This window comes from Tasmannia lanceolata, unplaced genomic scaffold (genome assembly GCF_043159265.1).
Source record: "Tasmannia lanceolata isolate RefF3 unplaced genomic scaffold, GAP_Taslan_0.1 ptg000035l, whole genome shotgun sequence".
NCBI classification, from domain to species: domain Eukaryota; kingdom Viridiplantae; phylum Streptophyta; class Magnoliopsida; order Canellales; family Winteraceae; genus Tasmannia; species Tasmannia lanceolata.
This window is the reverse complement of record NW_027518712.1, coordinates 2,892,501-2,919,974: the sequence shown is the minus strand read 5'-3', so window position 1 is coordinate 2,919,974 and position 27,474 is coordinate 2,892,501. Positions and strand designations below refer to the sequence as shown.

At 41.5% G+C, this 27,474-nt stretch overlaps 1 protein-coding gene across 1 annotated transcript in view; it reads right to left on the bottom strand.

Moving 5' to 3' along the window:
• The window catches only part of LOC143859663 (mitochondrial import receptor subunit TOM40-1-like), a 52,462-nt gene that overhangs the window by 9,057 nt on the left and 15,931 nt on the right, over positions 1-27,474 (bottom strand). The window contains exons 8-9 of the mRNA XM_077370313.1: positions 18,177-18,245; positions 16,982-17,065 (exon numbers count right to left, since the gene is read on the bottom strand). Of these exons, the coding sequence (XP_077226428.1) occupies positions 16,982-17,065; positions 18,177-18,245 (153 nt within the window). The remainder of the gene's footprint in view (positions 1-16,981; positions 17,066-18,176; positions 18,246-27,474) is intronic.

Sequence of the window (27,474 nt, the reverse complement as noted above, 5' to 3'; positions counted from 1 at the left end):
GTGGTCCCGAATTGGCAACTAATGAGGAGGTAAAAAATTAGGTTGCTAACAAGTTTTAACCTTTTTAAAAAACTCAAACCCAATTTCGAAGATTAAGAGATCAAGATGAAATTCAGCAGATACATCCTCTAAAGAGCACGAAATTAGAGGACCGGACCAAATCCTCTATCGTGTTCTGGTTTCGACGCTACTTAGCTTATAAGTGTTACATAGGGATTCAAAAAGCCGGTGCCATCCTTCAAAGTTTGTTTCAACGAACGTTAGTGAAAACAACAAAAATGTAAAATATGATTTTTAAGTGTTGAAGAGTGTTGTAGGGTAGTTCGGTTATTACACGTATGTGTAAGGGGTATTATAGTCTTTGTATCATGTTGCCCTAGTTGGGCCTATATATACATCATATTACATGGGAGCTCCCTACTGGAGAATCTCCATCTCTCCAATTCTCTTCTTCCTGTCTACCTTATCCTTCATTCTAACATGGTATCAGAGCCAATGGATATGATCCATTGATTAACACAAAAAAAGAGAGAGAAGCAAAGAGGAAAGAAGAGTCCACACCATATCCCTGTTTTTTATCTCCCCCTCATCCCATGCGCAAACCCTCTCTCTCAACCCTTTTTTCTCCCTGATTTTGAAAATCCTCTCCCTTTCTCATTCTCGGAAACCTAAATCCCTAAAATCTCTCTCCCTAAATCCCTAAAATCTCTCACCCATCCCACCTTCCTTTGTGTCAAACCCACGACTTTCGTAACCCTTGTGCGCACACCCCAACCCTTTCTTTTCCTTTTGTGCAACCCCATCTTCCTTGCACAACGTACCCGAACCCCAATCCGTGCCGTAAAATCCATACTTCTACCCTCTTGCCATCTGCCCCCCCCCCCCCCCCCCAAAATATAGTAAACCCCATTTTTGTTTATATATCTTCCTCCTTTTTTATCCCCCCATCAAATCCCAAAATCCCCAATCTCCAATCCATAACCCTAAAACCCCATATCTCCATTTGCAAATCCATACTTTCTCACCACCATACCATTTGAGGAATCTTCTTCCCAAATCCCTTTTGGCATCTCCAAACCCTAAATCTCCATCCAAAACCCCAAACCCTAAATCCCTAACTCTACCCCTTCTTGTGAGCCCCTAAACCCCAATCCCCTTTTTAAATACCATTTGTAAATACATCCATCCAAACCACAAAAAGAAAACTCAAAAAAATCCTCTTGTATATTCTTGTCCTTTATTTTTCTCCATCCATAGCATCTTTTCTTGTTTCTTTTCTTATCCTAAATCCATAAATCTCTTTCCGTTTTGTCAATTCATACCCTTATTAGGTTCTTTCTAGTTTCCTACCCCCATCTTTATGGTTTAAATTCCTTTGTTTCTTTCTTTTTTGAGTCTCATCCCCTATCCACTCCATGCTAATCCTTGTCTTCTCTTCTCTATATTCACACCAATCTATGGTGTTTGTCTTGATCATAAAGGTGCACCCCAAGTATTTGCTGAAATGTCTAAGAGGGATGTTGTCCCTTGCAGTTCTTCTTCTCGTTACAAGTTGAAGGCCTTCGGCCTCAACTTGAGGGGGACTGTGGAAGGAAGGTTCCATGGATGGAGTGTTGGTGAGTTTTTTGTCATTTCCGCATGAAGTGTTGTATTATTATCGTTTCCGCATGATGTAGTTTCATCTTCCTTATTGGTAGTCTTGTTGGTGGTTGTTTTTTTATCGTTTGTCTTGTTGTCTTCTTTAGTTGATGTTATTTCACCATTCTTCGTGTTGTTAGTTGTTTCCTTCCCCATGATGTAGTTTCGTCCTCCTTGTTGCTGGCTTCTTCGCGTTATTCCTTTCGTTCCTTCTATGGTTGGTCCAATTTTAGTATTCTTGGTTGGTGTTTCTACACGTGTGTAGTTGCTTTGCGCAGTTCTACACATTCATCATGGTTTGCATTGCAAGCCACTTCTCACTGTCAGGCTATATGCCCAATTGTTCGCGTTGCTTTCGGACTTATCTCTCCCGGCGACGTGCTATCTGCCGTCGTTGGTCGGTTGCGAACGATGTGGTGTCACCCGTCATTGGTCGATTGTCTCTCTAGACGACGGTGTCCCCCGACGTTAGTTGGTTATCTCTCCGGGCGATGTGCTCTCCGCCGTGTTTGATCGGTTGTCTCTCCAGACGACGGAGTCCCCCGTCGGTGGTTGGTTATCTCTCTGGGCGACGTGCTCTCCGCCGTCGTTCGTCGGTAGTCCCTCCAGACGATGGTGCCCCTGTCATTGGTTGGTTTCTCTCCAGGCAGTGTTGTCCGTCGTCGTTGGTCGGTTGTCTCTCCAGACGACGGTGTTGCTCGTCGTTGGTTGGTTATCTTCCCAGGTGACGTGTTGTTTGCCGTCATTGGTTGGTGTTCTCTTCAGGAGACGTGGTATCCCCCGTCGTTGGTTGGTTCTGATCACCTTTCTGGTGGTTGTTCTTATTCTTCTATTGGCAGTGTGCTACTCAGTTGATGTCTTCGCTAGTGCTACTTCGCCATTGTTCGCAGTGCGCACCATGGGCGTGCCTATTTTGTTCGAGAATCGTTGTTGTTTTCTCTATCAAGGCACTTCTGTTCGATCGTTGATCTCATTGTTCGTCGTTGCTCTGATTTAGGGGGAAGCCCTGTGGTGGTCGCCCTCGCCGTAGTGTTGATTTAGGAGGAGCTGTTAAATTTGGTAGCCATTGATCATGGAGTTCTATTCACTATGGTCGTTGCCCTTTTTTGTCATATTTTTTACTATGTATTCACCACACCAGCTTGACGGGGAGTGTTGTACCAAACTGGCTGTGTGTATGTGTTGAAGTATGAAGAGAAGAAGATGGGAGAAGATTGTTGTGAGTTGGAGGTCCCCTTCACTAATATATATATATATATATATATATATATATATATATATATGAGGATTTTCTAGTCGGCCGACTAGAGAATCTTCTCTAGTCCGCCGACCAAAAACACAGTGGGCCCATGTTGTTTGGATGATCCAAAGCATTCATTTGATGGGCCCTGGCATAGATAGGGTGTGCCCAAAAAATCAGCTCTATAGGATCATCCTAGCCCTTCGATTTGTGGAGGTTAAAAATGGACAGTGGAGGTTAAAAACACAGTGAGCCCACGTTGTTTTGATGATCCAAAGCATTCATTTGATAGGCCCTGACATAGATAGGATGTGCCTAAAAAATCATCTCCATAGGATCATCCTAACCCTTCGATTTATGGAGGTTAAAATGGACGCTAATAAACTCCATTTTTAACCTCCACAATTCAAAGGGTTAGGATGATCCTATGCAGCTGATTTTTTGGGCACACCCTATCTATGCTAGGGCCTATCAAATGAATGTTTAGATTATCCAAATAATGTGGGACCACTGTGTTTTTTGGTCGGCGGACTAGAGAAGGTTCTCTAGTTGGCCGACTAGAAAAACTTTCCTCATATATATATATATATATATATATATATATATATATATATATATATATATATGAGGAAAAGGATTGTACGCTCGAGTGTACCAAGCTTATGGTACGCTCGAGTGCCCAATCACATGTGGGCCCACTTTGTTAGGATGATCCAAAGCATTCATTTGAAAGGCCCTTACATAGATGGGTTGTGTACCAAAAATCAGCTCCATAGGATCATCCTAACCCATCCATTTGTGGAGGTCAAAATGGACAGACACTGTTTGTCCACAAATCTGCCCATTTTTGCCCTCCACTTTTGAAGGGGTTAGGATGATTCAATGGAGCTGATTTTTGGTACACACCCTATCTATGATAGGGCCTTGCAAATGAATGCTTTGGATCACCACAAAAATTGTGGGACCCATGTGATTGGGCACTCAAGCGTACCATAAGCTTGGTACGCTCGAGCGTACAATCCTTTTCCTCTATATATATATATATATATATATATATATATATATATATATATATATAAGGAAAACTTTTTCATTTTGTATGAAAAATAGAACATACAAAATGACCAATATGCCCTTAAGGCTAACAAACACTTCTAACACTCCCCCTCAAGCTGGAATGTATATATTATACATTCCAAGCTTGTTACAATTGCCATTCAATTTAGCATTACTTAAGGGCTTAGTGAAAACATCTGCAAGCTAGTCCATGGATCGAGTGAAGGAAACATAAATCTCGCCCCTATGTATTCTCTGGCGAATGAAGGGCAGTCAACCTCTATGTGCTTGGTTCTCTCGTGAAAGACAAGATTGGTGGCTATATAAATCGTCACTTTATTATCACAATAAAGCAGAGCTGGAGAGGATGGAGGAAAACCAATCTCTGATAGAAGAGAACGTAACCAAATAAGCTCACCACTAGTATGTGACATGGCTTGACACTCTGCTTCAGCACTGGACTTGGAAACTATGTCTGGTTTCTTACTCTTTCATGACACTAAATTGCCTCCAACAAAGGTACAATATCCCGTGGTGGATCGTCTATCTGCAAGAGATCCTGCCCAATCTGCATCACAGAACCCTTCCACCTTGATATGCCCTTGCTTCTTGAATATGAAGCATTTACCTGGGGCTCCTTTCAGGTAGCGAAAAATCTGAATCACTGTTGCCCAGTGTGAAGTAAGTGGAGAGCTCATATGTTGGCTGACAACACCAATAGCAAATGATATATCTAGACGAGTGACTGTGAGATATATGAGCTTACGCACCAACCTCCTCTATCTGCCAGGGTCCTCTAATAGATCTCCTTCTTCTGGAAGGAGTTTCCCATTTGGGTCCATGCGAACAGAGATAGGTTTCACTCTGAGATGACCTGTCTCCTCAAGAAGGTCCAGCACATATTTCCTATGTGAGAGAAAGATGCCTCTAGTAGAATAAGCAACCTCAATGCCAAGAAAATACCTAAGACGACCCAGGTCTTTGGTTGAAAATTCTTTCTGTAAGGTCTTTAGCTTTTGTACCCCCACTAAATCACTGCCTGTAATGATAATGTCATCAACATATACTATCAGTAGCAAACAACCAGCAACTGAGTGATAACTGAAAACTGAGTGATCCACTACACATTGCTTCATGCTAAAACGCATGATAGCATCACTAAATCTTCCAAACCAAGCTCTAGGAGACTGCTTGAGGCCATATATAGATTTCCTAAACCGGCATACTAAGGAGGACATGTCCCTCTAAGCAACATATCCAGGAGGTTGCTCCATATACACCTCCTCAGTAAATCACCATGTAAGAAGGCATTTTTAACATCTAATTGGTGGAGATGCCACCCTTGGTTGACGGCAATAGAGATGAGAACCCGAACTGAAGGAATCTTGGCAACAGGAGAGAAGGTCTCATTATAATCAACTCCAAAGGTTTGCGTATAACCTTTGGCAACCAATCACGCCTTAAGGCGCTCAACTGTGCCGTCAGGTAGGTGTTTCACGGCATAAACCCAGCGACAACCTACTGGTCGAGCTCCAGGAGGGAGGGGAACCAAATCCCATGTATGATTGGCCTGAAGGGCCTCCATCTCTAGGTCCATAGCCGCATGCCAACCCTGATGATTAAGAGCAGTTGGCAAAGACTGCGGCAAAGAAACGAATGACAAGGAAGAGACAAAACCACTAAATAGGGGTGAGAGAGTCATAGGAAATAACTGATAAAATAGGATGAGCAGTACTGTAAGAACGAGTACAAGAAGCAATGGGAGAGTCGGGAGGAACTGTAGGAGAGGGAGGAATAGGTACCTAAGAGGAGGAGGATGTGATCTCTGGCTGTGAGAGAGATGGCGCAGGCGGAGGAGGATGGGCTCCATACTTTGCTCAGCGCTGATATGTCTTCCGAGTAACGAGTGGGACAGCCCGGGGAACTGGTGCCGAGGAGGAGGGCTCACACACAGGGGTCTGCTCAGAAACTTGCAAAGGAGGAGAAGGAAGAGGATCTGGGAGGACTACACGAGGTAGAGGAATATCCAAATCACCAACAGTGGGACGGCCGCATGAGAAGTATCAAAGTAAGGATCAGACTCGAAAAAGGTAACATCGGCAGATACAAAGGACCGACGCAAGCGAGGATTATAGCAGCGATAGCCTTTCTGAGTCCGGGAATACCAAAGAAAGATGCATCACTCAGCCCGAGGATCCAGCTTATCGAAATCGGGACCAAGGTTGTGGACAAAGCACACACAACCGAAGATCCTGGGGGTGAGAGGGAAAGGGTCATGAAGAGGACGTAAGATGGCAATGGAGGAAGAGCCAACAAGAACCGACAAGGGAAGCCTGTTGGCTAGGTAGAATGCAGTAAGGATAGCGTCGCCCCAATAAGATTTGGGGACCCGCATCTGAATCAGAAGAGTATGGGCCCCATCAAGTAAAGAGCGCATCTTCCTTTCAGCTACACCATTTTGTTGGGAGGTGTGAGCGCATGAAGATTGGTGGACAATGCCACAAGTATAAAGGAATTCCTAAAAGCCATTGGATATAGAGAAATATTCCTTCGCGTTGTCGGTGCGCAAACATTTGAGGGTACATTGGAACTGATTTGTAACTTCAGCATGAAAAAGACAAAAAGTGGAAAAAACCTCAGATCGATCTTTAAGCAAATAAACCCAAAAATGACAGAACATCAAAAATCATCAATAGAGACAACAAAATATCTATAGCCAAAAATAGAGGTAGTCCTCGCGGGACCCCATACATCAGAGTGCACTACATCAAAAGGGTGTGAGGCCCTACTAACAAGCCTAAACGGAAATGACACACGATGGTGTTTTCCAAGCTCACAGGCCTCGCACTGAAATGACAGAACAGGAGAAGAAATAATATACGTGCGGCGTAAACGCTCAAGACATGAATGGCCAAGACGACAGTGCCACTGATAGGCATCGGTGGAACTATGCAAAATCGGACGAGAAGGGCCACAGTCCAGACTGTAGAGTCCATCCACCTCAAGACCCGAGCCAATCGTCCTCCCAGTCAAAAGATCCTAAAATAAATAATAAGACGGATAAAATGAGACGGAGCAATTAAGATGTTTAGTAAGTTGACTAACTGAAAGTAAATTAAAAGGAGATTTTGGAATACATAAGACAAATGAGAGGGTAAGACCATGACAGGGAGAGGTGGTACCAATACCAGAGATAGGAGTGCGCTCCCATAAGCAAGGGTAATAAACTGAGAGGAGAGAGAACGAAAAGAACGAAGGGATGGCTGTGCTCAGAGGAGGAAGAAGGGACTAAGTCTGATGTATCAGTGGTAGATAAATGTGCAGATCGGCCAAGCGGTGCAGTAGGGGGCGGACGACGCTCAGGATGTAGAACATACCATGTGTCCAGAAAATGGCCCTCCCGGCGGTAATGAGAACAATAAGGACGGGGACGGCCACTAGTACCCCGTCCACCAGGAAAGTCCCGGCAGAGCCACGGCCAAAATCACATCCACGACCTCGGCCAAAAGTGCCACCCCACAGGAAGCACAATCTCCAATATTATAAGTCACTGTCACAGAGCCATCAAAAGAGGGAGTGGGCAGAGGTACCAACGATGCACTGCTGAGCTCATAAATAGACCTCCTGAAGGGAGGGCATAGTACTAGAGAGGGAGGAACTCAGGACCCAGCGTCTTGAGAAAGTGTACCACACGGAGCTGGTCCCGCAGCTGGGCAGCGACTGCCAAGTCTGTCGTGAGAGGCATGAGAACATCCAACTGCTGACAGTGAGAAACAAACTGGCTGTAGTACGCGGAAAGAGGGGCGTCACCACGCCGGAGATGCATCCACTGGGAATAGGTGGAACAAATGCGAGCAAGATCACCCACCCCAGAACATAGAACTGCAGTCTCATCCCAAATGCGCTTGGCGGTCGGAAGATGCATCATGGTGCCAGAAATCTGAGCGATCATGCTCTGCCATAAGAGAGTGCGGACAAGAGCATATCCTCCTCCCACTTCTCATCGGAGGGATCAGTGGAAGCGAGAGGAGGTCGATGAATGATATAAATCTTACGGCGAGCAATGAGGTAAGTTTCGACAGCGACCTTCCAATTGACGTAATTGGACTCATCTAATGGTACAATATTCATCGGTGGAAATGAAACATCCCCCGAGGGAGGACGACCAGAGGAAGAAGCCATAAGGCGTGGAGGAGGAGGAGTAGGCGCCTGTCCAAGAGAGAGATCCTCAATGACGGGAGAATCCATAGAGATAGATAGATAGGGAACCCCACAAAGCGGAGACTAGACGACGGGCCCAAGAGAGAGAACGCAGCTCCGAGGAAAGAGAAAAGAACGCCAAGCCATGGAAGGTCGTACAAGAAGAGTCGGAGCCGCGGAGAGGAATACAAACACCCAAAGAAGGGATTTAGACCATAATAAATGAAAAAATCGAGTGAAAACTTGGGGGAACTAGGTTTTAAGGGAAGAGAAGGAAATAGGGAAGGAAAAAGGAGGTAGAGAAAGAGAGAGAGAAGAAGGAGAGAGGGGGGATTTGTGGTGGAGAAGGGGTGGGGAGGTGGGAGGAGGGGCTGGATGGAGGGAAAAGGGGAAGGGAGACGGGTACGGGGGTGGGTTGGGAGGGGCGGGAGGTGGGTTTACAGAGGGGAAAAAGGGGGGCGGGAAGGTGGCTGGGGGCTGGGGGCTGGGTGTTGGGAGGAGGGGTACGGAGGGGGGAAAGGGGAGGAAGAGGGTCCGGGGGGGACAGGCTGGGGGGTCGGGCGTGGGGTTACGGAGGGAGGGGAAGGGCGTGGGAAGGTAGCTGGGGGTTGGGAGGAGGGATACGGAGGAGGGAAAGGGGAGGAAGAGGGGGTTCTGGAAGCGAAGGTGAGGGGGCGGTAGGGCTGGAAGGGGAAAGAGAGAGGGGTTGGGCTACGGTGAGGAGAGGTGGGGGTTGGGGATGTGGGAGATTAGTGTGGGGTAGAGATAGGGTTAGGGTTAGGTTGTGAAGGAAAGTGAAGGTAGGAGAAAGAGATGAGGGGTAGGGTTGTAAGGAAGAAGGAAGAGGATGGTGGTCCTCAATGGCCTAGGGTAACCCTAGGGCTCTGATACCAAGTTGAAGTAGGAAGAGAAGAAGAAGATGGGAGAAGATTGTTGTGAGTTGGAGCTCCCCCTCACTAATATATATATATATATATATATATATATATATATATATATATATGTGTGTGTGTGTGTGTGTGTGTGTGTGTGTGTGAAAAAGAGAACATACAAAATGACCACTATGCACTTACGGCTAATACAAACACTTCTAACAGTATGAGATCATTATGTTTTTTTGTTGTTATATTTTTTTGTTGTATGGGTATTTTAGTTGCTTGTTGTAGTCTTCTTTGTAACAAGCTAGAGTTCTATAGTATATACACTCCAGCATGAGGGGGAGTGTTGAGGAGTGTTACATGTATGTGTGAGGGGTATTATAGTCTTTGTATCATGTTGCCCTAGTTGGGCCTATATATATATATATGAGGAAAGTGTTACTGAGCTCGAGCTCAAAAACACATGTGGCCCCACATTTTTAGGGTGATCCAAAGCATTTATTTGGAAGGCCCTTCCATGGGTAGGGTTTGTACCAAAAAATCAGATCAATAGGATCATCCTAAACCAATCAAATGTGGAGGGGAAACTGGACAAACACTATGTGTCCATGCTCTGCCCATTTTTTCCCTCCACAGGGTTAGGATGATCCTATAGGGCTGATTTTTGGTAGACACCCTATCCATGGAAGGGCCTTCCAAATGAATGCTTTGTATCACCCCAAAAATGTGGGGCCACATGTGTTTTTGAGCTCGAGCTCAGATAAGCTTGTCTGAGCTCGAGCTCAGGAACACTTTCCTATATATATGGGAGCTCCCTAGTGAAGACTTTCCATCTCTCCCTTCCTCTTCTTCCTCTCCACCTTATTCTTCATTTCTAACAAAGTGCAAGTGTGAATATGATTAATTTATAAGAACAATAATAAATAAATGAAAAGGAATTAGAACTTCCCCGAGTTTGTGATTCTTTGTTCCGATCAGTGATGGTGAAGCCGTCGCAAGCAGAGGGAGAAGTGTGGTGGGCCATTGGAGGCCCTGTGTGAAGATCGGAATGGATGCCAATGGTTGATGTGTTGCCCCGGTAAGAAAATAATTTGAAAGAGATGAAATGGTAGAGAAATTTTATTTTATTTTTGTAGTAAGAAAATGAAACAGAATAAAAAGTGGAAAGCCATGTAGTAAGGTGAGAGAAGTGGTAAGTAATGGGGAGGAGAAATGGCAGAAGAAAAGTAATGTGTGGAAAAGAGCTTTTCTTTTTCTTTTTTGTCTCTAGTAATGGTATCTCTGAGAGAGAGAGAGAGAGAGAGAGAGAGAGAGAGTGTGTGTGTGTGTGTAGTGGAGAAAGAGCCTTTTCTTCTTATAGAAGACGGGAGAGAAGCAAAAACATTTTTTTTTTCTTTGTAAAGAGAAGGTGAAGGAAAGAGACGTTGGAGGGTGGTGAACTTTTGGGAAAATATCCCTTTTTAGATTGTGTGTGATCTCCTTTTGGAGAGAGCTATGAAGCACGGGTACGGGTACGGGGTGCGGGTACGACACGACACGGGTACGTGGGTACGTGATTTTTCAAAAAAATCGGGTGCGGGTACGTTCAGGTACGCCGAATATAATAATATATTTTAATATTTTATTATATATTTATAAAAATTAAAAAAAATAAATAATTGGAGAGCAATCAAATAACAATAACATCACCAAAATGGAAAATTCTAATATTACTCTTCATTTCATAAGTGATTAAGTTTCATATTTCATAACATGAGGCATCAATACATCATTCATTTGAAAAAAAGTCTGTCGCCAGTGTGTTGACCAGTGCCTGACAAGATAAATAATTTTTAGAGACCAAATTATGAGATTTTTTTTACCGGACTTTTGGGATTTAATAATGTTTGGACATGATAGATTTTATGAATTTTTAAAATTTGAAAAATACCCCACCGTTTGGAAGTTAAGAATGTTAAAATTTTGACCCGACCCTTATTCTGCGAATTTTGTACTAGAACAGGAGAGTTGACTTTTTTTCCTTTTAGATTTGGGTCTTGAAACTATTTTTAATAAATCCAAATGAGGGGTATTCCGTTATTTACATGTAAATCTTAAGTAAATGGACAATAAAATAGTAAAGACATTTACTAAGTGCAGGGAAGGAGAGAGAGGAAGCAGGAAGGGTTTACAAACCAGTAGGAGAAGCAGGACGTGTCGGGTACGCGTGGGTGCGCACCCCTAACGCACCCGACACGCACCCGCTACAAGAAAAGGGGTTTTTATTTTTCTAATTATGGGGGTACGTACCCGGTACGTACCCAGGGCGTACCCGAACGTACCCGCACCCAATACGTGTCGGGTACGGGTACGGGAGGCCCGGGAGAGTACCCGTGCTTTCTAGGGAGAGAGTATGAGAGAGAATTATTTGTTACTAAAAGGGGGGAGAGAGAGAGAGAGAGAGAGAGAGAGAGAGAGAGAGAGAAGAAAATCAATTGTTACAAAGAGTGGGGAGAGATAGATTAGTGGATTTTGGTAAAAATTTAAATGATAATCTATCTATGTTTAAAAATAATAATTTTAGATGTTTACAGTTAGTTCGTGAACATTATAAGAAGATCAAGAAAGCAAATGTCATACAATATGCCTAGAAGAGAAAATTCGTTAGACATAGTAACCAGGAGCTTCAGATCACACTAACAAAGTCAGCGATTGAAATGTTTGAACCCCTGGCAATTGATTACTAGTTACTCGGAGCAGAAGTCTACAAACTTACAGTAGCGGAGGACCTAATTTCTTTTCCCCCTAAGTTGCACAATACAAGGATTACATCAAAGGTACACCTTCTGATATTACTTTGAATCAACGAAATGATTACTCATAGCTACTTGTGTATTTGAAGTACCTAGATCGTTGGAAAGGACAACCGTATGCGACACCAGCGAAGATTCCATTTAAAGAACTCCCACTCACCATGCCAATCATTATATTCGACGGGGTCGAATGTTTTCAAGTAGGAGAGTATGATGGGGGCTATCATAAGGTCCAAATTTTAATTTTAAGGTGCCTTTTAAGTCCCTTAAGTTATAATAAGGGTACCATATTCTTTTCCCGTCAAAATCACTTTTTTTTTATTATGAGTGCTTTAAATAGGCCCACACGTGTTACAGGAATTTTAAGTCAAGAGCAAGTATTTAAGTCATCAGGGAGTATTTTAGTCCAAAAATGTCAAAGTTTTGTTTAGGGTTTAGAACTTTCTAGTTTTCTTTCTTTTCTTATATATATGGCCTCATGGCACTTTTCTTTTATCTATGATGATGAATGATGATTGAACGAAGTTTTGAAAGTTTCTTCTCCTCTCTGGATGTAATGCCTATTTGCCAAGTTGCAATGCCTTGATCTTCCCTAAGGTGCGGGCCAAGGAACCCCCTTGGTGTGATGCCTTGGGTTTTGGTCGGTGAGATTTCAACTTTGCTATCTATCGCTTTCATGTTTCCTTTTGTTTTTGGTTTTTTCCCATAAATCATCTTCCTGAGAACCCCAAACCTCCATTAATCTCATCCAAAACCTTACTTGCATTATTTTTCGCATGTCTCCTGCAGAAAACCCCTTAAATACCCATTATAAAAAAAAAATCCCACCTCAGAACATCGTTCAAATTCATTCATATACTACGCCCTTTTTGTTACCTTCCCAGCATACATTTGCAGCTTCCCGGCATATGTTTGCAACTTCCCGGCATAAGTCCACACCCCTCCAAACCTATCCTAAACCTTATATAAATATTTTTGCAATCTAATCCCATATTTTAGGATCTAAAATCTTAATTTCCACCGAGAAAGGCATGAATCCAGCACCAGGTATGTCATGAGTACATCTTATTGCACTTGAAATTAAAGTGCAGGAAACAGTTGAGCCAGACATTTGAAGTGTGAGTAATATAGATTGCAACTATAAAGACTGAATCCTCAGCAATCCAATACAGATAATGACGGTTAATATGTGGTATGTTTATCTCCTCAAACAACTGAAAATTCCCGTTACAAGTTGCAACTAAAATATTGAAATAATAACCACGTGACAGTCTTTTCATAAAATACAAACTGCACTCAATCACTGCATTTTCCTCTTGTTCATAGAATTACAAGGTTCACATCCATTAATCCAATGACTCCCATGTTACAATTCTCTGTGCATGGTTTGATTACAGAGAGCTTCGTGGAATCACGCTGAATGGCCTTTTCTGTACAAAACAGATCTTGCACACATTCCTGTCAAACAACATACAAATTTTTTCCCATCTCTTTCTATTCCTTTTTAAACAAGCAAACATACCACTAAATTCACGGAGATTTTTGTTGATGCTCACATCAGTTTCAGATGGAAATATTAAAAGACACATTCAGATTTCAGTCATGAAATAAGTCTATTTTTTCTTTTGACCATTGATACTACTTTTATTTTATTTAAGCGGGAGAAAGGAAGAGTCAGAAAGCTCACATATATATATATAAGTGGAATAAATCAACAAAGAAGAAATTGAAACCCAAAATAGTGTCATGATGCATGTGGTTCATGAAATACTTGTAAAGTCCCGTGCATATCTAAAATCTCTTCAATGGAATTTGCTAACCTCTATAGATGCTTCTCACGTTGCTTATACATCCTCTTGAAGGACATCAAGGGATATAGTTTCACTAGGATCCTTAAGGCCAGTGGGGCCTAACAAAGCAACCTTGCAACTCCATTTTCATCCATGATAATACCCCCATTCCCCACCAGATTGCCTATGACTATGAGAGTGATCATCAAACCCCTAAAGAGAAAAAATTCCATCTTTCAATTACCCTCTCGACATGACCTATACTACACATCATTTCCTTTTCACCACTGACGAATAACCTCCCCCATATGCCATAGAACTCTGTGTCAAACACCACTACCAGCCACATGATAAGATTTTTCATTTGTTCTCACACGCCATACACAGACTTCAACTTGGATCTAAATATTCAATAGTCGGTCCTTCCAAATGCAATGACATCTATCAGCAAAGATAACCTAAATTAAGTATGACCTCTTGCGGAAAAAGGGAGCAGAGCATTGCTCCAACAACACCAATACGAGTCTCGGCATCGCAGAAGCTAACCCAATCACATTGAACAAGCAAGACGGTCCACATATTCAACAAACAAGGGAAGGAAAAAGATGATTAAAAGGTCTACCAACTAATGTACCTCTGAGCACAAATGATAAATAGTCGGAATCTTTGAGATAGATTTATTTATTTATTTATTTATTTGAAATGGTCTTCCTAGAGATAGATGATCCATCGCATGCTCTATTTGGGTTTTTCAGGCTACAATACATTAGAGAAGCCAAAACCATAGAGGAATTAGGATCAAGCAAACCTTTACCAGTGGGCACAAGCCACAAATCCACCACATATCACCAACAAAAAACTACACATAGGAGGATCTAATAGAAAAGACCCAACAGGATTCCATTGCTGAAAATCTGGAATATGCGACACCAAGGAAGCACGGGTACCCCTAAAAAGCCCTCGTACCCGTGTCGGGTGCGTATCCGGTACGGGTACGCTCGGGTACGTCCCGGGTAAGCACCCAAAGATAGGTTTTAAAAAAACGAAATTTGAGTTTCGGGGTGCGCACCCGACACGCACCAGATGTTTAAAAAAAAAAATTGTTGGGGGGGGGGGGGGGGGGGGTGTTGAGGTAAAAGAGGGGGTGGGTGTGTGTTTAAAAATGAGATAAAAAACAAACGAAGGGTTTTCTTTTTAGAAAACCCTAACGCTGCTCTCTCCCCTTCTCTCTGTGACTCCCTCTCCGGACGGATTCTCCGGCCGCGGCTCTCTCCGGCCTTCCCTCCCTCCCTCTCAAAGGTATTTCTCTCTCTCTCTCTCTCTCTCTCTCTCTCTCTCTCTCTCTCTCTTTGAAATGAGGGATTTTATATGGTGTAAGGGCTTACAACAAAATGGTAGGGGTACCGTTTTGATCCAACAGCAGCTCACTTTTTGAGCTTTTTGAGGATCTGTTGTTGGATCAAAAGACAAGGGTGGTACTTCCACCGTACAAAAGGCCTTATTGTTGTAAGCCCTTACACCATATAATTTCTCTCGAAATGATACTGCACTCTCTCTCTCTCTCTCTCTTGCTCTCTCTCTCTCTCTCTCTCTCCCATTTTTTTTCTTGAGATTATGCCAACTGATTGTGTTCCCCAAATCTAATTTGAGTCTGATAATAGGTTTGACGCTCATAATCAGTTGCCACAATCTCAAAATTACAAGTTTTGTGCTATTCATTTAATTTATCTAAGGTGCCATTGTGCCAGCCATCTAGGGTTTAAGCCTTTAAGGCCCTGTTCGTTTCAGATTTTGAAATCCGATTGGGATTTGCTAGGCAATTTTGCAAAAAACCATTTCGGGGCTCATTTTCTCTGGAGAGAACATGCACCTCAGATAAATTAAATGAATAGGAAAAAATCAGTAGATGTTTGTTTAGGCTTTGTTTGTTTGAGATTGTGGGTAATTTTTACTTTAATTGTTTAGGCCTTGCTGTTTGTTTGGCAGACAAAATCTGGAGTAGAATTGAAACTTTGAAAATAAAATAATAAAAAATATTATTATATTCAGCATACCCAAACGTACCCGCACCCGGGTTTTTTTGAAAATCACGTACCCGCGTACCCGTGTCGTGTCGTACCTGCACCCCGTACCCGTACCAAAGGAGACCTATCACCTAATCTTTCAAGTTTCTCCTTAACCTACCCAAACTAATATAAGGCCCCCTATCAAGAGAAATTCTTTAAAACCTAAGACAACATTGCCAAACCTCTAACACATAGAACATAAAGAGACATTGCCACACGACAGGTCTTCCCCCTAATCCTATTGCCCGCAAACACCGTGTACCTTTCTTAAAATTCGCAGTTGTCTACTAACTACCTTTCAAACCACAAAACCTCCCTCTTAGAAACAACCAAGCTTCCCAAAACCTGACTTGCATTCCCATACTCTCTTCTAACAACCTGTTTTCAAAGGCCCTCTCCCTCCACAGTCCTCTCCAAACCTCCAAAGCCATTTCCCTAATAAGGCCTAATTCACAACTTTCACATTGCGGGTCACAAAACATTAAAACTTCTAAGACATAAGAAGCCCTTTGGAAGACACTCCAACCTATCCAAAACAATAGTCGAACAACGAAAAAGCAACATAAAAGAAATTGAAATATGGGATAAAGTCAACTTGATCAAGCTATCCTTTTCACCATGTAGGAGAAGATTACATTCCAAGATAGAATAAAAAGGGTATTATCAACAAATTGAATGTGCTTAAGCTAATGCCTTGACTAATACACTCAGAAACTTCAATGAACCCCATCTAACACGCCTTACTTGGCTACGAGTCTACCAAGAGCTTTGTCAACTAATTCAAAAGGAGTGAGTAGATCCCCTTACCGCAAGCCTCTTGAACTTTAAGGAAACCTTTAGAAGAGTTATTCAATACGATAGAGAACAATACAAGGGAATTATCAATTGTCATAATTTGCAAGGTTGATTCATGAATCTATCTATACCAAGTCCTAAACTATACTCTAGCCATTCAAAAAAATATATCAGCTCACGACTGAAAAAGACCAATTCGCATATCTTGAGATTATTTCAATAATGTAGTTAACACAAAATTGCAAGTCAATTAAAAGAAAAAAGAATCTCTTGAGATAGGAGAGTGAATCTGTCCAGTTGGAATTGTGAATCCTTCGAGATAGGACTGCAAATCAGCAAAGTGTTAGCTCCTAAAGTGTAAATTTGTGACCAAACACAGGACTGAACCCTCTGTGGCTTTTGTTAGAGTTTTAATTAAAAGAAAGAGCCAAATTACTGGGCTCAAACAAAACGAGTACTAAATAATCTCAAAAAGAGAATAGAAGCACTTCACTCCTTATAATCATTATAAGGAAAAAAAAATTACCTGTCGAAGGATGTAATCGTAACCAACACTTGTCGTTATATCTCGTGTCATATGATTATATAAGAGATCAGTTGCTAGTGAAACCTGTAAGGCAGATAGAAAACGAGACAATAGTGAAATTTGAGGTTAGATAGATCAATAGTATTTTTCTCTGAATGATTGGAAAACAATATCAAGTTTGGAGGTACCATTCATATATATATATATATATATATATATATATATAGAGAGAGAGAGAGAGAGAGAGAGAGAGAGAAAACATTTCCTACACACTTGTGTAGGTAAGTTACCTACACACTAGCTTAAAATACAGTGGGGGCCCACATTGTTTGGGTGATCCAAACCATTCATTTGAATGGTCCTCACATAGATAGGGTGTCCACAAAAAATCAGATCCATAGGATCATCCCAACCATTCAAACTATGGAGGCAAAAAATGGACTAATTTGTGAAGGTTTATACACGTCCATTTTACCTCCACAAATCGTAGGGTTGGGATGATCCTATGGATCTGATTTTTTGTGGACACCCTATCTCTATGAGGACCATTCAAATGAATGGTTTGGATCACCCAAACAATGTGGGCCCCCACTGTATTTTAAGCTAGTGTGTAGGTAACTTACCTACACAAGTGTGTAGGAAATGTTTTCTCATATATATATATATATATATATATATATATATATATATATATATATATATATATATATATATATATATATATATATATATATATATATATGAGGAAAGTGAAGCTACACCGCCGGTGTAGCTAACTTAGCTACACCGCCGGCTTAAAATACAATGGGCCCACATTGTTTTGGTGATCCAAACCATTCATTTGATTGGCCCTCACATAGATAGGGTGTCCACCAAAAATCAGCTCCATAGGATCATCCCAACCCTTCAAACTGTGGAGGCAAAAATGGAAAAATTTGTGAAGGTTTTTACACGTTCATTTTTGCCTCCACAAATCGTAGGGTTGGGATGATCCTATGGAGCTGATTTTTGGTGGACACCCTATCTATGTGAGGGCCAATCAAATGAATTCTTTGGATCACCAAAACAATGTGGGCCCATTGTATTTTAAGCCGGCGGTGTAGCTTCACTTTCCTCTATATATATATATATATATATATATATATATCGGAGGTAGATAGGTCGATTGTAATTCTTTAATATCCAACGTTCTCACCTTCTCGGATACCTTCTGCACGTAGCTCAGAGCAACTATTCCAGTGCTAGCAACTTGCCCTGCTGCAACCTGTAGAAGGGAAATCAATTCCAAATACAGTGTTAACCCATTACCTATTATTATTGTTGTTGCATTCTTCGTACTTATCGGGGATAAATTCCAAATACCAAAATGACTAGGTTAAATTTCCCACACCTTATCCACATTTTGATGACATTAAAATATGTTATCTTTTTCATTTTAAGGACTGAGGCTACCCAAATAAATGCATAATACCTATCACAACTAGCTCCGGATCAAGTAAACAAATCCAATTCAATTAGAATATAATAATAATGTCATGAAAAAATAATAACACCACCAAAAAAACTAAAAATGTTCATATATATATATATATATATATATATATATATATATATATATGCCATATCCACAAAGTTGGGAAAGGGATGCCCCAAAAAAGATTCCCTGTAGATTTTTATTTTCAAGTCCGTTTCTAAGATATTCAAGTCATTTTCTTGTGAAAAAAAAAACATAATTACTCATAAGAATTGTGCATAATGGAAATTATTAATGATTTACTGTTTTCTTAATAGCTATCAATGATTTATTGTTCCCTCTAATTTCCCAGTCTCAAGCCTCTTGGCATCTTGGATAGGAATAATTTCCCATCTTTATCTCAACCTAATGGTATTAAATCATTAAACCCTGTTAGAAGTATGTGTATGTGTGTGTTGATGCCTAAGGGCATAGTGGTCATTGTTCTCTTCTCTCTCTATATAAATACATAAGTGAGGGGGAGCTATCCTAAACTCACTCTTTCTTTCTCTCATTCTCATCTCCTCTTCTTCTTCTAACATGGTATCAGAACCCTCGAGTTACGATGCCCTAGGGACCACGGCCGCCTTGCCTCGCCTCCGCCTCTCATCCCTCTCCTCCTTCTCTCTCCCGGACAAACCCATCCCCGTCTTTGCCACAAATCCGAGCGAAGCTCCGGATTGAAGATTGACGATTCCACTGCAAAGCCCTAACCCTAACTCTAACCCTAACCCAACCCCAATCTATACTTTCCAAACCCTAACCCGTGAACAGTACCTGTGAATACTGCCATGAAAAATACCGCGAACAATACCCGTGAACAGTACTGTGAATAGTACCCGTGAAAAGTGGCGTGAATAGTGCGAGCTCCCTCCCCTATCTCTCTTATCCGAAGCTGTGGTATGTCTTTTGGGCCCTTCTAAGCTCCTTTTCCTCTTGTTGTTTACTTCCCCTTTCCTTGTTTTTCCTACCATTTCTCTTCCTATCAAAGGTGCACACCACGTATTTGCTGAAATGTCTAAGTGAGCTATTGTGACTCCGCCTTCATCTCCTAACCTCTCACCTCATGGCTAACCTCTCACCTCATTGCTAGTGATCCTATGTCTTCTTATGCTTTGTCTCCTCGTCGGAGCTACGCTATTATGGCCGGGCTCGTCGTGTGATTCTCCACTTCTCTCTTGTTTATCCTCTACCGTAGTGTGCTTGACATCATGGATCCTCATCTTAGATCCCCTCGTACTACCGGATCAACTTCTCCGCCTTCGGCTCCCTTTCCACTGCTGACTCCTGCCCCTTTGATAGGGGCTTCTATTCTTGGTGCGTATATTGGTGACGGATCTAATTATCGTGGCGGTGGTTGTCTTTCCCCCTCCATTGACCAGCCAGTATCTCCCGCGCTGACTATGATGAGTTTTTGCGCCTGCGAGCGCATCGCCAAGCCCATATTGCCCCTTTTGTAAAACCCAATAGTCCCCCAGCGTTGCTTCTTACTACCTCTGGTCCTTGGATTATTGATTATGGGGCGTCCAACCATATAACGGGTAACCCTGCTTCCCTTCGCTTGTTTCAGCCCTTTCAACTCGCTTCTACTGTTACTTTAGCCGATGGGACCACTGCACCCATCTCTGGTACTAGCATTGTTTCCCCTCACTTTGGTCTTACCTTGTCATTGGTCCTTTGTGTTCCTAAGTCGCCCTTTAATTTACTGTCTGTGACCCAAATTATCGAAATTCATCATTGTTCAGTCTCATTCTTTCCCTCTCATTGTGTCTTTCAGGACCTTTTCACTAAGAAGACGACTGTGTCTAGCCGTGTGGCCAATGGCCTCTATTATCTTGACGGTGATCCTCCTCGTGCTGTGTTGCATAGCTCTGTTGATGCCTATCAATGGCATTGTCGTCTCGACCATCCTTCTTTTCAGCGACTTCGGCAGTCCTCTGTTATCTTTGGCCCTCTTCAGTCCTTTCAGTGCGAGGCCTTTGAGCTTGGGAAGCACCATCGTACTTCCTTCCCGCCCAGGCTGGTTAGCCGTGCCTCGCGTCCATTTGAGGCTAGTCCACTCTGATGTCTGGCGTCCTTCCCGGACTACGTCTCTTCTAGGATATCGATAATTCCTCATTTTTGTTGATGGTTTCTCCCGTACGACTTGGCACTTTTCCTTTAAAGATCGATCCCAAGTGTTTACTGTTTTTCGTACTTTCCATGCCGAGATTACTACCCAATATGGCTGCCGTCTCTTTGCGTACCGATAATGCTCGAGAGTATTATTCTGCCTCTAATGGCTTTCAGGAGTTCTTATCCTTTCATGGTATTATCTATCAATCCTCTTGTGCCTACACCACCCAGCAGAATGGCGTAGCCGAACGCAAAATCCAGTCCTTGCTTGATATTGCCTGCACTCTTCTCTTGCAAATGCGGGTTCCCTCCTCAGTCCTTGATGGAAAATCTCCCTTTTAGATCTTACATCCTCACCGTGATCCCTTTCCTCTTACCCCACGGGTCTTTGGCTATGTTTGCTTTGTTCACAACCTTACACCAGGGCTAGATATATTGGATCCTCAGGGTGGAGCGTTGTGTCTTCTTGGGCTATTCTTGTACCCATAAAGGTTATCAATGTTATAGTCCTCGACTTCGCCGGCTATTTTTTTCCGCCGACGTCCCTTTCTTTGAGTCTACCTCCTTCTTAACTGCTCCTGCTGAGCCTGAGTACAGTCCTTTGTATCCGAATCTCACATTCCTCTTCCTGTTCCTGTTCTACCTAATCATGTTTGTTCACCCTCTCTATATTTGATGTTGCCTTCGGTTCCTACTCCTCCTTCATTAGCTCCTCCTCCTCCTTCCTTAGCTCCTCCTCCTCCTTCAGCTCCTATAAAGGTTTATCAGCGGCAAGATGCCCCCAACCCTCCTCTCGAACCATCATCCTCTCAGCCGACGATCCCAGCTCATTCATCTCAGATGCTTCTTGTTCCCTCTCTCGATGTGGCTAGCAACTCCTCTATTGCTTCACGGAGTCGTTCCCATTCTACTGCCCATCTTATTTCTCACTTTATCTCTTATGAGCATCTCATTCCTACTTTTCAGACTCCAGTCTCGTCGTTCTCTTCTATTTCCCTGCCTAAGTCTGTGCAGGAAGCTCTTGCTCACCCTAGCTGGCGTGCTGCTATGGACAGTGAGATGGCCGCCCTTCAGGCCAATCATACCTGGGATGTCGTTTCACCTCCTCCTGGTGCACAGCCTGTAGGTTGTCGATGGGTCTATGCCATAAAATATTTTCCAGATGGGACAGTTGAGCGCCTTAAGGAGCGCTTGGTTGCCAAAGGGTACACTCAGACTTATGGAGTTGACTACCCCGAGATATTCTCTCCTGTTGATAAAATTCCCTCTGTGCGTGTGCTTATCTCCTTGGCCACAACCATGGATGGCCCTTTTATCAGTTGAATGTAAAAAATGCCTTCCTCCATGGCGACTTGGCTGAGGAGGTGTATATGGAGCAACCTCCTAGGTATGTTGCTTAGGGGGAGATGTCCTCCTCAGTATGCCGACTTCGCAAATCATTTTATGGTCTCAAACAATCTCCTCGAGCCTGGTTTGGGAAGTTCAGTGATGCCCACATGAGATATGGCATGAAGCAATGTGAAGTTGACCACTCGGTGTTTAGTCATCAGTCGAGTGTTGGCCATGTCCTTCTCATAGTCTACGTTGATATATTATCATTACCAGGAGTGCAACATGTGTCATACAAAAGTTGAAGGTATTTATGCAAAAAGAGTTCTCCTTGCCTTAGATATTTTTTGGGGATTGAGGTAGCTTACTCTGGTAGTAGCCTCTCTCTCTCTCTCACACAGCGGAAGTATGTTTTAGATTTACTAGATGACACTGGATCCTTGGGTATGAAACCAGCTGCTATTCCCATGGACCCCAATACTAAGCTGCTTACACAAGAGGGCGACTTGGGTACAGACGGCTAGTTGGGAAACTCATACCTCACAGTCACTCGCCAAGATATTTCATATGCAGTGGGGGTTGTCAGCCAGTTCATGAGTACTCCTCGTACCTCCCACTAGGTAGCTGTGATTCAAATCCTTAGATATTTGAAAAGCGATCCAGGGAGAGGACTGCTTTTCAAAAGACATGGCCATATGAAGTTAGAAGGTTTTTGTGATGCTGACTGGGTAGGGTCACCGGCTAATAGACGATCCAATACTGGATATTGCACCTTTGTTGGAGGTAATTTAGTGTCCTGGCGAAGCAAGAAACAAAATGTTGTATCCAAGTCGAGTGCTAAAGCAGAATACAGAGCTATGTGACATACTGGTAGTGAGCTTATCTGGTTGCGCTCCCTTCTATCTGAGATTGGATTCTCATCATCTTCCTCAGTTGAGTTGTATTGTGACAATAAAGCTGCTGTCCACATTGCTAACAAGGCGAGATATGCACTACTTTCACTCGGTCAGCAGATCAGTTGGCCGATACCTTCACCAAACCCTTGAGCAATTCTAATTTAAGTGATAGTTGTAACAAGCTAGGAATGCATAATATATACATTCCAGCTTGAGGGGGAGTGTTAAAAGTATGTGTATGTGTGTGTTGATGCCTAAGGGCATAGTGGTCATTGTACTTACTCTTTCTTTCTTTCTCTCATTCTCATCTCCCCTTCTTTTTCTAACAAACCCCAAGTCCAATATTCGTAAACAACCATTATTCAAATCATCTAAAAATGAAATTTGCAACTATAAAACTATAAGAACATAGTTTTAAATTAAAACACAAAGTCAGAAACAGTAATTTTATGTTGAAATTCAGTGTTTATGCATGCAAGTATATCCGTCAAATATTTAAAATAAACCACCTATGGATCCAAATTTAAAAAACAAGTAAGTTTTAATTTCTACTCTCTGCCTCTTCGTCTACTACATAATACCAGCCTTCCCAAGTAGAAATGGAAAATATAAGGTGACCTAGCCCAATGACAACACATAGGAAGAACTGAAAAACTAATTGAACTTTTTAGTTACATATTAATATTATTTCCTACTTGAATGCTACTACTGTAAACTCCTTTTTCAAAAAAAAAAAAAAAACTCTACTGTTTACTATTAACATAGCTAGCAAGAAAAAAGAACACAAGTAAACCAAATTCAGTGCTATGATATCAGTCCTCATAAAGCTTACTATGAGTAAAAATATCTGTCTAAGAAAAAAGAACAAGGAAGGTCGAGGAATCAATCCAAGCTTACCTATAAAAAAAAGGAAAAGAAAAAAAAACAAGGACGGAAAAAAAGAACAAAAAATCTTATGTGATTGTAAAACAAAAAAATCGAAACGGGGGGGCGGGGAGCACCCCCGTGCTTTGCTATCAGTTTTGGTAAAGCTTAAAGTTGATCTGGTCGAGGAAGAGATCAAAAAACAGCCCCGTGCTTTGCAATCAGTTTTGGTAAAGCTAAAAGTTGATCTGGTTGAGAAAGAGATACCGGAAGTAAAATAAAAATATGCAGAAAAGAGAAAGTACGGCCATTACATTTCGACAAAAAGACCCACACCCAAGGATACTTGCACAGGCCCAACATATTGTGTTCACTGTGATACGATACCCCGATACTTGTCAGTATCATATTTCCAATTATAAATTTGAGTGTGTGTGTGTGTGTGTGCACGCGCGCGCGAGCGCGCCTGTCTGTCTTATAGATGCTAAAATTTATTATTAATTTCATCTTCTAAGTTTGATCAAATTAAGATTTCTGATATTATAATTATACATGTCTTGTGTCATATCACATGGTACACAACACCCGTAATGATGTTTGTGGCCTAGATTTTGAAAATGCTGATTTTTATCTCCGTTCTCATGTCCTTGTCCATCAGTGTAACCGTATTTGGGTATCACAGACTATCACCAATAAAAAATAACAATTGACTGTACTCTGGAAGTTCGTTAACAAAAATTAATAGTATAAACCATAGTCAATGAACTTTATAAAGGATTCTTAATCTCTTGAAGGACCTAGAACAAGAAATGAGTTCCAATCCAAAGCCTGTCCAAATTCAGTTTCCAAGGAAGCCATCGATGAAGGAACAAAGAAACCACAGCAACTTACTATGAGCAATATAAATCTATAATGAGAGAAGTCTTTAGCCATGTCATTAATATCTCCGATATTTTCAAAATATAGCGATTTTATCCCGACATTTTGATAAAACGACAAAAATCCTGAAATAATCCCGAGAATTTAAAAAATATAGCGACATTTTCATTTACCACAATATATTGCGATAATATCACAATATTTTTATGGTATTTTTAAGATAATTTTTATTGGGAAGTGATAAATCGACTCCCAAATATCTTAAATCGACCCCCCATGTGTCTTTCTCTCTCCTCTTTCTCTCTCTAACCCATAGGAGAGAGAAAGACACATGGGGGGTAGATTTTAGATATATGGGGGTCGATTTATCACTCCCCTTTTTATTTTATATTTTTCTTAATTTCTATATTTTTAAATAATTTAATGTTTATCTTTTTCTCCTAAAAAAATAAAACAAATTTAATACATCCCGAGATTTTCCCTTGCAGAGAAATTCCCGAGAACGATATTTGTGACTTAGGTATGTAGGAATGGAGAACCTAGAGCCTCTTCACATTGCAAGCCCACAGTCATACCCAAAAACAAGGTGAGTGGAAACGAAGCAAAAAACCACAATCTTTTGCACACATGTTAACATCACACGGTGATCAGATAGTAGGCCAAATAAGTGGCATATTTGCCCATTAGTATTTATTTACAAGTTTTTAGTTTTTCATGTTATTTAGTTTCTGGGATTTTATTTTCCATGTTACTTTTAGGACTTTTATTTTCCATGGAACATTATTTCCATCCCATTACCTATATATAGGCCTCATTGTATTAAGAATTATTAAGTTTGGATGATTAATTGAATTGATTGGCTTCTCCCCTCTACAGGTTCTTCTCCTTCCTCTATTCCTCCTCTTCTTCTCCTATTCTCCCCCAGATTTCTTCTTCCTCCTTCTTCCCCTCTTTCTCGTCTATTCTTTATGTTCTCTTCTTCCCCTATTCTTCTTCTCTTCTTCTATTCTTGTCTCTCTTCTCTTCTTCTTCTTTTCTTCTTCTCTTTTTCTCCCCTTTCTTCTATTTCTCTTCCCGGTCCTACATCAAATTTGGTATCAAAGCAAAAAGATCCAAGCCTCCTTTTCACCTTATTTTCTGCCCTTATTTGCCTCTTCTCTTTCCCCTAAGGATCAGCTGCAAACACAACCCAAATATCTGGGTTGCTGCTGTCCCAAATCAGCACAAAGAATAGTCAACAGTCCTTTTTCTTTACAGCCAAGCAAACCCCTCATCCACCACACTTCCCAACCATATCCCCAAACCGAGCCCAACATTCAAATCAACCTTACTGATTGCAGCCCCTTGACCCTAATTAAACCCAACAGAACCCACCTTGAACCCTATCTAAACCAAAACCCAGCCATCAACATTCAATAGTGAAGAGAGGGGTCTTTGAGGGTTTTCATCAAACACCCTAAAAGCAGATAGATTCCTTCACAAAACCCCTTTTGTTTTGTAGAAACCAGCCCCAAATCCTTCGATCCTCAGCCCATCTCGGTTCCATCTTTCCTTCACCCCTTCCATAACCCTAAGCCTTATCTTCACAAACCCTGGCCTAACCCTAACCTTAACTCTTCTCACGGAGTTTCCTTTTTCTCCTGGGTTTTGATTTTTAGTTGCCATATTGACTCAAAGTCTAAAATAATCCAGTTGCCTTGTCAAGTTGGGTAATAATGGGTAAAAAGGAAAGAATAAGGCAATAAGGGGACCTATTTGGTAATCGCATCGATTTTAATGACTTGCAGAGAAAGTTCCAGAAAGTGAAAGAGAAAAAATTGGGGTCTCTTTTTGATGATAACGTATTGTGAAAGGGAAGCATAGTCGTTACTTACTTTTGCCTAACTTGTGAACTGTTATCACAGGTAACTACAGAAATTTAAACCTTACCTGTAACCGGCAATAACAGGTAAAAGATTTTTAGTCATCTTTACTTGTTACCTGCAATATCAGGTAATAAAGAAGGGTTGTTGCATGACACATACAAAACAAGTAGCTTACCTTATTATTTGATTAGTGGGTCCCTAGCATCCCTAGCAATTCAAGAAGTGTACTGAGACCACTTGTAAAGAGGTAACCAAGTGCAAATCAATAAAAGAAATAGAAAAGGCAAAAAGGAAACTCACGATCGGTTTCTTTTCTTAGGTAACTTACAGCTTATATTCACCATCCCCATCTTCCCATTGGACAGCCCCCTTTTGTATTAGTTAAGATTTCCACGCCCCACTTTTCTTCCCGTGGCCACCCCCATCTGTCTTTCTTTTAAAGAAATATTAATACCCCCTTTTTCTACAATACCACCCACATTCAAAGTTGGTGCACGTGACCACTTTAAAACAATAAAAACAAAGAAGAAGAGAAGAGAGAGAAGAATAGAAGAAGAATAGGGGAATGAGGAAGAAGAAGAAATATGGGGGAGAATAGGAGAAAAAGATGAGGAGTAGAGGAAGGGGAAGAACATGTAGAGGGGAGAAGCCAATCAATTCAATTAATCATCCAAACTAATGCAATGAGGCCTATATATAGGCAATGGGATGGAAATTAAATTCCATGGAAAATAAAATCCTAGAAACTAAAAAACATGAAAAACTAAAAACATGTAAATAAATACTAATGGGCAAATATGCCACTTATTTGGCCTACTATCTACATCACATGCAGAATTCTGATTTCTGCATTGAAGTTCATTACAGACCTCCTTAGTAGAAAAAGAAACCATCACCTTGATGGTGTACATTGTTTGTCAAAGTGCTCACACAAGGTCAAACGCTTGTAATTTTTAAAATTAATGAACCTAGTGCAGATGAAAGTATTGTCGGTTGTAATATGTGAATATGAGGCTGCATAAAAATCAGCAA